Source organism: Geospiza fortis, unplaced genomic scaffold (genome assembly GCF_000277835.1).
Source record: "Geospiza fortis unplaced genomic scaffold, GeoFor_1.0 scaffold450, whole genome shotgun sequence".
Taxonomy (NCBI): Eukaryota; Metazoa; Chordata; class Aves; order Passeriformes; family Thraupidae; genus Geospiza; species Geospiza fortis.
In genome coordinates this window covers 72997-85041 of record NW_005054416.1, presented here as the reverse complement: position 1 = coordinate 85041, position 12045 = coordinate 72997, and the positions used below count along the sequence as shown (strand labels likewise).

General features: G+C 40.1%; 2 protein-coding genes across 2 annotated transcripts in view; both read left to right on the top strand.

Annotated features, from left to right (window-relative positions):
* Positions 1–42: 42 nt before the first annotated feature.
* TMEM9B (TMEM9 domain family member B) lies at positions 43–7940 on the top strand. The gene is made up of 5 exons (XM_014309284.2): positions 43–122; positions 1259–1350; positions 3046–3154; positions 4008–4142; positions 6778–7940. Exons 1-5 carry the CDS (start codon positions 84–86, stop codon positions 6931–6933), a joined length of 531 nt encoding a protein of 176 aa, XP_014164759.2. The 5' UTR covers positions 43–83; the 3' UTR covers positions 6934–7940.
* A 1827-nt stretch (positions 7941–9767) lies between these two features.
* The window catches only part of ASCL3 (achaete-scute family bHLH transcription factor 3), a 2989-nt gene continuing 711 nt past the window's right edge, over positions 9768–12045 (top strand). Inside the window, 2 exon segments of the mRNA XM_005431707.2 lie at positions 9768–9874; positions 11880–12044. Of these exon segments, the coding sequence (XP_005431764.1) occupies positions 11885–12044 (160 nt within the window). The 5' untranslated portion in view covers positions 9768–9874; positions 11880–11884.

Genomic DNA, 12045 nt, shown 5'->3' with positions numbered 1-12045 from the left:
GGCGGGCAGCGGCGCCGGGCCTTCTACAGTCACAGCACCGCGTTTGACTGTTCCCCAAACACCTGTGGATTTTTTCCTTTTTAATGGTAATCAGCGATTGGAGCCCGCCGCGGGGAGAGCAGGTTCGGTGTAGGGTGTGGTACATGGTGTGGGGTGTGGTACATGGGGTGAGGATTTACACTGCTCTCCTGGGACCCCCCTGCCCTGCTGCACCCCGGCTCTGGCTCCCCAGCACTGCAAGGACGTGGAGCCAGTCCAGAGGAGGCCATGGCAGGGATCACAGGGCTGGAGCACCTCTGCTGTGAGGAAAGGCTGAGGGAATTGGGATTGTTTAGTCTGGAGAAGAGGTGACCTAATTGCAGAACCTGAAATCCTCCCAGTACCTGAAATCTGTAAAAGAGATGGAGAAGAACTGATTACATGGGCAGTTGTGTCAGGACGAAGTTTTACACTGAAAGAGGGTAGGGTTGGGCTGGATATCAGGAAGAAAGTTTTCTCTGTGGGAGTGGTGGGGCACTGGCACAGGCTGCCCAGAAGCTGTGGGTACCCTGAGCCTGGCAGGGTTCCATGCCAGCTTGGACAGGGCTTTGAGCAGCCTGGTCTAGTGGAAGCTGGCCTTGCCTGTGGCAGGGGGGTTGGAACTGGATGATCCCTTCCAACCCAGGGCTTTCTGTGATTCTGTGCTAGTGCATTCAGGATTTCCCAACTGACCTGTGCTCAATGTTACTCTGACTTGGCTGCTCAGTAGAGGAGTTCATTACCAATTCTTGTTCACACATTCTTTTGTCATGCCACTAGAAATTGCCCTGAACTTTAGATAAGCCACATTTACCCTCTGTCTCTTGTTATTTGCTAAAATAAGTTTAGCATTCTTTCATTCCTTTTAAGCTCATCACTGTATCTTACAAGCAGCTGTCCTCATAAGCTGAGTAGTTGAGTAATCAACATCAGCATGTGTGGTTTTTCTTGGAAAGAGGAATGAGTTTAACTCCATTTTTCCCCTCAAGAATGTGTTTCTATCTCAAACAGTAGTGTTACTTGACAAATTGCTCTACTCACTTAGTAATTCTGGAGTAATTCTTGTTCTTAAACTTGCAGGAAGTCCTGAGTAAGACCGTTCAGAGATACTTGCAAGTTATTTGTGTTAAATATTTCAAGTCTTATATGAAGAATGCCTTCTGTACCCCTGATAATATAAATTACATAATAAGATAATGGGTTCTAAGTGTATTGTTTGCTTTGTTTGCTTCACTTTTAGAACTCTGAGGATGTCCGGTGTAAATGCATCTGCCCTCCTTACAAGGACCACTCAGGCCATATTTACAACAAAAATGTTTCACAGAAAGACTGGTGAGTGTGTGCACATACAAAATGATAATAAATCTTACTGCTTAAAGCCTTGTTCTGTAGAGATTACATATGGATCTCCTGTGGTGGTGCCAGGACAAAGCAGAGCATTTCCATAACTTACTGGAGCTTTTCTTTCAGAAGTGCTCCAGAATTCTGCTCTAGCAAGGGACAAGGCTTAAACCCTGTAGTTTTTACCCTGTCTTCTGTTTTCGTTTGCTTGCTTGCATGTTTAATTGTTTATTTAGACTTGGAAGTAGTAGAAGGGAAGAAAGTGATGTGTTTGGAATTCAGTGACTTGGAATGGTGTAAAGGCAAGGGAGCACAAACCTGGAACTGGGGCTTGGGAGTATTTTCTTTGCCTGCTCTACTCTTGAAAACCATCCCATCATTTAGGAACTGTTGTTTCTGGAGTTTTGTGAGGGTCCAGTAGATTTTGCACTTTCTAGCAACTTGGAGAAGAAAAAATGCCGATATTAATATTTCTTATATTCTCATCAAGAGACTTACTACTGCACTTAACCAACATACAAGATTTCTGCAGTACTTGGGCAGTGTATTGACACAAGCTTTCAGCCACAGGAACAGCAATTGCACAGATTATGCCTGGCATGTATTTTTGATTTTTGTGGCTTGAATGCTGCATTCTTCCACAGAGGAAAATGTAGTTCTGTTTTCACATAAATGAGAAAAATAAACCTTCCACTCCTCTCCAGAGGCTGTGAGGTGGCACTCAGCAGTTGCAGCTATAAAGAAGAAGTACAGCCAAGACACAAGAGATGAGCTGGTGCCTGGCTGAGTGTTTGCAGCACTGTAATTTGGCCCAGTAGTGTTGAGTGCCAGGCTGCTGCTGTCACTTCAGGCCTTGTGTTTCACTCCCTGCTGCTGCCTGTGCCAGCACTGAGGTAACCAGGAGAAAGGTGAAACAGGATCCTGGTTCTGTCAGTGCTCTGCAGGGACCTGGGGGTCTGAGCTCTGAATAACAGCCTGAGTCAGCAAAAAGACAGCATTATCTAAGTTGTTGTTGGGAGCAGTTGTCTCATGGCAGCTGGGTTTTAATGCTCTGCTATAGAGAGCCCATAATATTATCAACCACACTTTTCCACAGAGGACTGACTTACATTTGGTAATCTTTTAAGTCAAATGTTTTTGCTGAAAGCTGAATGTTCTTTATTCACTGTCTTGGTGCTTAGAGAAACAACCCATCTGACTTCCTTTTTTATTTCTCCAATGTCTGTACCTTGTGATGACAAGAAAAAAGAAATTCAATTCATAAGTGTAAGAGAGAGGCTAATCTCCCTTCAGACAGTGAAAGGATGGAATAAGGCTCTTCTGAGTATGGTGAAGAAAGAAGGGGAATTAGTAGCTGGAATTTACTTATATCCATGATGTCAGTGTCAAATGATGCATTTATGCTGGATTCATATCCTTGGACTTGTTCTTCTAAGAGCTTTAATACTTTCTCTGAAAAATGAAGACATTGTATTGAGTTAGAAAGATCTTAAATCTTGTTTAGCAGCTTGTCAGTAGCTGAATTTCTCATTTAAGTGACATAATTGTGCTGTAGTGATTTATTTGTACCTGCAGTTTAGAACAACTGAACTTAAGCAAGCTGAGCTCCTCAGCCCCTGAAGCAGAGTGGAACAGCTCAGTTAAAGCCAGCTCAAAACTGACTGGGCAGTTTCTGTGTTTCCTCAGTGATTGTCTCCATGTGGTGGAGCCCATGCCTGTCCCTGGACCTGATGTAGAAGCCTATTGTTTACGTTGTGAGTGCAAATATGAGGAGAGAAGCTCAGTCACAATTAAGGTAAGCAGTGTAATTCTGTTGCATATATTAAACACTTAACTGTTTAGTAAATATGTCTGTTGTCTTTTAGAGAAATGCTGTTTTTAAAAGGAAAACTGTTCTAAGGCAGCCTAAAATGTAACTTTTTTGTAGTAGCTGTTTACAATCTTGAGCAGTAACAATAGCATCAAACTTTAGCTGAAGAAGAGACCCTTTATTGAAAATCTCCACTTTTGAGATCAGACTTCACACCTTGCTAAAATTCTGAGTGTTCTAAGACATCTTGTCAAGCTTTGGCCTTTGTTTTCCTTATTATTTCAGAGGGCCTCTCATTACACAGCTGCTTTACTTTCTTACTGTACATTTTCTTTATCTTTGTACTAACAGATGTGTTCTGTGCTCTTCACTTTCTTGTCCCATTGGGGCCTGGGCTGTTGTGAATAGACTGCAGAATGTCTTTTGGTTTTTGACAACATGGGACTACTTTATTTTGGGATTTTAGAAGTTTGGTGTTTTGTTTTGCTTGGTGACTGAATTCAGGTCTCTGCTAGACAATGGGAGATCAGTGGGGGATGTCCCAGATTTGTCATTTGTTTAATGGCCGGCTGGACAGTTGTCCTGGTGGAAGTGAGAGTTGTAACACTGAATTGTTTAAAGAGGCATAGCCCAAGATTCTTTGCAAGGTCTCACTGCTTCAAGCTACCCTAAATCCTTTTACTAGTATGTTGTAGTCTTTTCTTTCTGGATTTTAAGTCATTTGGTGACACTACCAAAGATCAAACTTTGCTGTAGTCATCTTTTGGTCCTTGGTGCTTGTTGTGAGAGTGGGGGGAAATGTCACAATCTTGGCATAAACTGTGCTTGCATTATGTAGGTGACAATCATCATATACCTGTCCATTTTGGGCCTGCTTCTTCTGTACATGGTGTACCTTACCCTGGTGGAACCCATCCTGAAGAGGCGCCTCCTTGGACACTCACAGCTTATACAAAGTGATGAAGACATTGGGGTGAGTCCATCAGAGTCTTTGTGCACTTGGTTAGCATGGAAATTGGGATGGTTGGTTGATAATTAATTATTTGGGGTGAGCAGCTTTTTTGCCAGGCAGTGTAAATGCTTTTCCTGCTGGGAGAGGAAAAGAAAGGTGTCTGATGATTCCTGTGAAGCCACTCTTTCATTTTTCACTGGGCTGGAAAGCAGTGAGAGCTGCTTCAGTTATGCCAGCTCTAGACACAGATTGTTTTCACAGAGAAGAAACAGTGTAGGAATGGAGGTAAGAATATACAGGAGTACAGCTTTTTAGGAGTTAATGATCCAGTCTTGCCAGGCATAATTTTTATGGGAAGTGTTTACTGCTTAGATTGATCTCTACAAAAAGAAAGTACGGGGTTGCGTCTTCTGTAGTTTCAGTTTCTTGATTCTAAAACTTCAAGAAGAAATTGCTATAATGAAGCAGAATAGTAATGGATGATGAATAATTTCTTAGTATTACAGCCAGAAATCAAAATGTGACAGTATATTCCAACAGGTCAGAAGAGGCTTTTTTGGGAGAAAAGGGGAGCAGTCCAGTAGTGACAGGATTTTCTGTCATTACTGGCCTTTCCAGTCTCTAGCACTGGGTAACAATCCCCTACTTTTGTTGTGAAATCAGGGTACATAAAGCATAGCTGATAAAAGCTATTATCTAGGAAAATGCTGAATTTTGAATTCTGAATTACCCCCTTAGCAAATAGAAACACCTTTTTAAGTGAAGATGGCTGATGATTGTTGCTCTGTTTCTGAACTTCCCTGTGTATTACATGTAGATATATTTAAACTGTCTTTGTATTGACAAAGTAAGATTTTCCCAGTCACGTCTAGGAGGATTTTGGGTTGAGTATTTGTTGTTGGTTTTTTTTGTTTTTTTGGTTTTTTTTTTGTTTTTTTGTTTGGTTTGGTTTGGTTTGGTTTTTTTGAAAGGAAGTATTTGAATGACTCTTCCTCTTTGTGCATTCTTATAGCAAATTGGTTAGCTCCTGCTTGAATTAAGTGAACTTGTGCTGTATGCTAGATCTCAAACAAATTTAGCTTAGATAAAGCATCTTAATGCCTCCATATGTGAGTTAGTCTTTTGACTGTAGGTGGAAGAAGTGAAATAAGTCCTAATGCAGAGTTCAGGTTAACTGCAGAATGAATTTACCTCAAAGTCAAAAACATAACCTATGTTATGTTTTGCTGTAACTGTTCTGTGAAGATAACATAATTTAAGGTCCCTTATGAATTATCCCATTCTTGCCTTCCCTCTTGAAAGTTCTTGAGATATTTTTGTCACACTTCAAAAATACCATATCCATGCATTTTGTGGCTGAATTTCAAGGCAATGTGTTAATTCTTTGTTGTTGCCCATTGGTGGCAGTGGCAAATGATGAGTGTAAGCCACTTCTGTAGTCCTCTTTCCTCTTAAATTCTTTTTTCCCTTTACTGTCTACATAGAAATTGACAGTATCTAGCCTTGGAGCTGAGAATGTTGTTTGCCAGGAAGGCCAGTACCATGTAGACTGTCCTGTGTTCTCCCACCATGTGTTTTACAGTAGCAAACCATGTGTTGCTATTATGACTTTTTTTTTTCCCTGTGAATGAAGTGATCTGTCTCCTGTTAAATGCCATTCTAGGTATATGCAATTTTTTTTTGTGAGATGATAGCTCTTTTGATCAGGGCTTGTCTGTTCTCTATAGGAATATTTTTTTAAAGCTCACTGTGGCTTTGGGACTCAGAGCAATCATTTCAATAGGTATCATTAATAATCTGTGTACAGCTTACAGTTGTCATTGAGCTGCTCTGCACAGTAATATTAGAAAGTATCCATTAATAGGAATGTCTTCAAAAATGTTCTGGAAAAAAAAGGGATGTGAAACGTAGGGATACAAAAAGACAGTTATTTAATATAGGACATAATTATGTTATTTTTCATTATGTGTAAGATGCTTTCTGATGTAGCTTTAGCAGCATGACTTTGTCCAAACATTTTAATAGCCAAATAAGATGTTCAGTTCCAACTCTTACTGCTTATAACTTGACTATTTTTGCTAGCAGAAAATGAAGCCTTGCAGGTACTGTTAGAAAACAGAGAGAGTAGACGTTAAACAAGCACTGGCTCCTTGTTGAGCTGTGTCACTTAAACAGCTGTATTGACACTGTGCTTTCAGACAGGTCAGCACAATAGGCTTAGTTTGGTAAACACCAGACTGTGTTTGATATAGAAGCTGTGTGTGAACATCCTGAACTGCCTGGCAGGACATGGCCAGGAGCTGGCAGGGAACCGACGCAAATTCAGTTGTGGATTCACCACAGTCATGGGGCTGCCTGGGTCTGCTCTGGGTTACAAATGGATGCAAGACTGCTGTGATCCTGGGCAGCAGGTAATGGACAGTACAGTGAAGTGTGGTCTGTTTGGGAAATCTGTGGAAGTTCCTGCCAATGAGAAATCGAAGTACAGTTCCAACAACTCAAAAACCTGCTTGGTCATCGTTACTGGCCAGCTTGTTGGGACATCTCCTTTACCTTAAAGAAAGACCAAACCAAACCAGCCCCCAGATGCTGTGGAGTGTTCCAAGCCAGCAGGGCTGGAAGCTGTAGCAGTGATGGTGGTGTTTTGCCCTTGCAGGACCAGCAGCCCTTCGCCAACGCGCACGACGTGCTGGCGCGCTCGCGCAGCCGCGCCAACGTGCTCAACAAGGTGGAGTACGCGCAGCAGCGCTGGAAGCTGCAGGTGCAGGAGCAGCGCAAGTCCGTCTTCGACCGGCACGTGGTGCTCAGCTAAGGGGGCTCAGGGAGGAGCTCCAGGCGTGTGGACTAGTGCAAAGAGCTGACAGAAGTCTTCCTGATCCTGCCAATTCAGAGGAGTTTTCTTGAATGATTTGTTATTGATTTAAAAACAAAACAAATTTAAGAAGTATTTGAGCTATGAAGGGATGTACTGGAGTGGAAGGAGTTTAAACAGATTAGTTAACCAAAAGCTTAAATCTTTATGTTTTCAAATGGCTTTTACTAACAAAACTGAAAAGAAAACAAACCCTAAGATACCTTGGGTTGCCACTGTGGTACATTATTTACAGTTGTGACTTTATGGTGGTTTTTAACTATATATTTCTCTTACTATTTATGTGGTTAAAAAGTACCTGGGAACACAGTAATAACTTACAACTCACTAATCACTTTATGTAAAGAGCTTTTGTAAATATACTTGGATTTTCTGTTGATTGATGCTAGGTACTGGAAATCGAAGTCTTGCAGTGTAGTTTTGGTCTCAGAGAATGAAACCCTGCTGGCTGTGTTCATTTGGTTTCTTGCACTCGTACTTTCAAGATGCTTGTATGGCAAGTGATGTCTGCAGACTTGAGGCAAAACATAAGTGGACACTGACTCCTGGAGCTGCATATTTCAAGTACTGTGATGTAGATAAATTCAAATGCAGTGCACATTCAAGACAGTGTTGACATTTTGTTCTATTTTGCTTTAACAGCTTAATATATTGTAGGTGTAAGATAGCTCTTATAAAATCTTTCCCTTTCTTTTCATGGGTAAAGTCTCAGGAGTTAGTATATGATGAAATATTTATTATAAAAATCTTCCTGCATTTGTCTGGATTGATGGTGTAAGGCACATACTTTCTCTAGCACCTGTCATCTTGAGAGTTAGGTGTATTTTTTTATCTGTGACTCTGTATTCATCTCTCTTCAGAGGTTATACAGTTGCTGGATGACTAACTTTCATATATCCCCTTTGGAATGTAACAATTAAAGATAAAACTGATTTTTGAAAAATGGATCTGCATTATCAGTTTGTCATCATTTTTCTCCCTCATTATGCTGCATGTAAATTCCATCTATAAAAGTACTCCTCTAAACACGCTTCAGAGTAGAAATGTGCACTTGTTCAGTGATTAGGTAAAGAAAGGCTCATCAAATTGTTAATTGAAAGAAGTTTTTAATCCCTGACTCAGATGTAGCTGTGCATATGTAGTTGCATTATTGTGTGACAGTTTTCAGTTCAGTGTGGAAGGAGGTGGTCCGTGGAAGAATACTCTGTTTCTGGGGGCAGGTTTGGCTTGCCTAGGGATGGCCAGGGACAAGAGCTTTGTTTTCATGCCAGTCCTCTAGACTTCCAAAACTGAGTTAACCTGGAGTGATTTAAGACAGGTGGTGAACTGGTGGATTCACAGGATTCTTGCTTTAAATTGAAAAAAAAAATGCACAAGGATTGCCAGGTCAAAAAAAAAAAAAAAAATCAGGCTTGGGTTCAGTTTTTGTGTTGAACATTGTCCCAGTGAGTGGGGACTTGATCAGTTGGTGCTGCTTGGTTACTGTTTATGACACTTGGTGTCTACTAAAGAAAGAGAATGCAATTTGTTTGTGGAATACATGCCTTGATTGTTGAGTATCCCAGTCCTGGGAGTTGTTCTACCTCTTGGCTGCCTTTCCTGGCAGCCTGAAGCTGGTGTGGGAAGGGGGAAGTTGGATACAGTGCTGTGGCTCACACAGGGGCAGCAGAAGGTGAAGCTTTCTTTCCTTGATGGGTGACAGTCACAAGAAGCAGGACTGAATATATGTCCATCTTTTGCTAGTAAAAGTATTTCTGATCTTACAGATTTAAGCTAAAATGGTTTAGGTTTGGATTTTTGTGTGTGGTTATGCTTTGATTGATAGAAGGACCAAACCATGAGATAGCCCTAAGTGTCAATCCTGTAAAATGTGGAATTTTAAATATAGGTGTCCTATTTTATTGCATCTGTACAATTGAACAGCTATATACTGATGTATGTAACATCTAAGTACATGTATACATTGCATTATAGATCTGTACTGTTTCTCTTTTTAAGCAAAACTTGTGCTCTTGCTGTTGGCTCACTCAAATCTTCTCTTCTTATATATATTCACCTTTTATATGGTGTTACTCAACACTAAAAGAATTTGCCAAAATTACAGGTATAATGATTAAATTTAAAGGCATTAAGCTGGCAAATAATATGTATCCTCACCTATAGTGGAGAGAAATCCATCACAAATTTCTAAATAAATGCTGTTTTTCTGTGTTTAAAATGAAGCTATGGAAATTAGTTTGCTTATGCCTTGATGGTGGATATTTACCTAAATTCTAGCCAATTGTTCTGTTTAGATATTAGAGTACAAAATGCCAATAAATGAAAATTCTACTTTGTATTTTCATTACTGTACTGTAGTAGTGTGCAGCAGAAGGCAAGCAGGAAGTGAACAAACCACATTCCTGATTACTTTTTCAGGTAATCTGGATGTGTTCAATAGCAGTTTCAAAATTTCTAGCCCTTAATGCCAAGTTTTGTTGCCATCATAGCTGTGGTGTGGGTGGAAAAGCCCAACCAGAAATGAGCAGATCTAACTGTAAGCTACTTTGCATGTTGTCAATTGACTATAAATTGCAGCAGTCATTGACTCAGTGGAACAAGCTACATAATTCAGGTAAGAGACTTGCATGTTGCTGTATCTAGCCACAGATCTTCACTGAATATCAATGTTCTTGTAAATCACTTCTACCAGCCATTTACTGAGTGTTTTCATAGCTTTTTAATGAATCCTGTTTAATGTGATCTCTTATTTAATAAGGTGTAAGAAAAATGGAACATGAACATTCTTTTTTTTAATATGTCATTCAGATATTTTCAGATATTCATCGTTCTTCAAACAGCACATCGTGTTTCCCTGGATTTTACTTTCGTCTGAAGATTGGTGAGTCTCCAGTCTAAGGGGAAAATGTTCCTAACACTTTGTGCAGGTGTTGAGGCAGCAGGTAACTGTTTTATGTAACCTTGTTACACAGCAGAAGTGTCAGTACTAAGCAACAAATAACAAATACTGCAAGTATCTCTTCTTGAGGGGTTGTGTTGGTTTTGGTTTCTTCTCTGGAGTGATGTTGTGCCATAATTTTTTTTTTTTGCTATGTAGCAGACTTCTCTTCCTCAGTGTTTTAAAGTTGTTAGCAGCAGAAAGTTTTTAGGCAATAAGCCAATCTTATAAGTAGAAAAGGGAAAGTTGACTGTCTACTATTTTCATTTTATGAGGAGTGTATATTCACATGTGTAAAAATATGTGAGTTTTTTGCATGCATAATAATGTGAAATGGATGTGTGTTCATGCTGTTAGCCTACCTACAGAAGTACCTGTTTAAGATGCATGGGACTCCCACTCATGCCTAACAGCTATAAATGAATTCTTCACTCACAGGGTTTCTGTTGTGAAATCTATGTGCATTAAAAAAAAAGAGACAACTCTGCATACTGAGGCATTTTCATAGAATATGTTGTGAGAATAGGTCCATACCATGTAAATATTCTCTGTGTAAATGTGGCAGGTATGAAGTTATTAGAAAATATTACGTTATCCCCATATCCTTGTGAAGGGTTTGTGTTATGAAGTTGTGATTGGAACATCTGAAGCTTTGTCAGATTTCTGTGAGTATGGAATCCAGCAGGTTCTGGTAATCTAGTTTAATGTTCAGCTGTGGTTTCCATTTTAGAGGGTGCAATAGAATCTAAGTGCTTTGGACAGCAATGTATGGATGTACAAGTAGATGGTGAGTAAGAGCATTTTTGGATCAATTCTGTGTAGGCAAGTATTGGTTGCAATCTGTGAGGGTGGCTCACAGTGATTCTTTAAAAATTACCTGGTTATTTAAAAGGTATTTAAAGAAGCTGTTAGGTAACAGTTATTACATCCTCAGCAGTTAGGCTGATGTTTAGCTGTTGGAATAATGATATTGGGAAGGCACCATAATGCAGCTTCTTATAATCCACTGCAAGAGTATCTGTGTGGTAAATGTGTCAGGGTGATTTGTGTGGTTAGACCTGCTGTAATGCTGCTCTGAAGAGGGGGAGTGAGGGTGGGCCAGTCTGACGTACAGGTTCCCAGCAGGGCCCCAACAGCTGTGTGCCATCCCTTCTTTGCATTATTAGGACATGCATTTTTCCTTTAATAAAGTGTTCATTTCATAAATATGACATATTTAATATTTAATTTCTAGCTGTAGGATTGTTTTTAGAATTTCATGTCTGTGTTTAATCTGCAGGTAGGTGGAGAAGGAATGGGAGGACCCAAGGAGGTGTTAGATTTAGTGGAAATTCTCTTGTCTCTAAACTTCTGGTAAATCTTTGTATGAGTGGATGTCATACCTGACTGACATGGAATTAAGATTGAAATCCATTCTCTGCACAGGTTTTCCGTGAATTGAGAGAAAAATAATTTATCCTTGAAAGCTCTTTGGTACGAATAGAGAGTCTTTTACTGGAATTGTAGATTTAGTTTTTTTCAGGGAGGGGAAGGGAGTAGGGAGAATGCCTCAGATGTTGGCCTGCTTTATTTGTTGTCTGTAAGTTTTTGTGGATTTGGAGCAAGCTAGACCTATGTGGAATGCATGTAGGTAGAGTCTCTTAATTTCTAAAGCTGAGGTGAACAGAGGGTGCTTGCTCTTTCCTTTAGGAAATTTTAGTGGCTTTATAGTAATATCTGTTGTGTATTCATTTAATTAATGTGACTGACTTGCACTTTCTTGTACTTTTCAAATGGGATGTTGTTTTGTTCTACCTGTTCTTCCAGCATCATTCTGAAATGTCACAAATGTATTAAAAAAATCTCTTCTGGAAAATGTCAGCAAGGCCTCGAGTTGGTAAGTCCAGGTGAGTTTTTTATACTGTTCAGTGTGAGTTGTTTAAAGTACTCTGTAATTATGTGTTTCCAGGCTAAATGCAGAACCTGATGGATGGCAAAAGCTACTGTAACCTCATCTGTGCTGAGGCTCAGCACATCCAGCTGGCAAGGCCTTTCTGTGCAGACCCACTGGTCACGTTTCATGTGTACCCAGCAGCACCAAACCAGGTCCCTTTGGCCGAAGATCTGGCATTCCT

Coding starts and splice junctions, on each gene's coding strand:
- TMEM9B (XM_014309284.2), top strand. CDS start 84: ATGGTAATCAGCGATTGGAGCCCGCCGCGGGGAGAGCAG. Junction 1,351..3,045: donor AATGTTTCACAGAAAGACTG/GTGAGTGTGTGC, acceptor GTGTTTCCTCAG/TGATTGTCTCCATGTGGTGG. Junction 4,143..6,777: donor AAAGTGATGAAGACATTGGG/GTGAGTCCATCA, acceptor TTGCCCTTGCAG/GACCAGCAGCCCTTCGCCAA.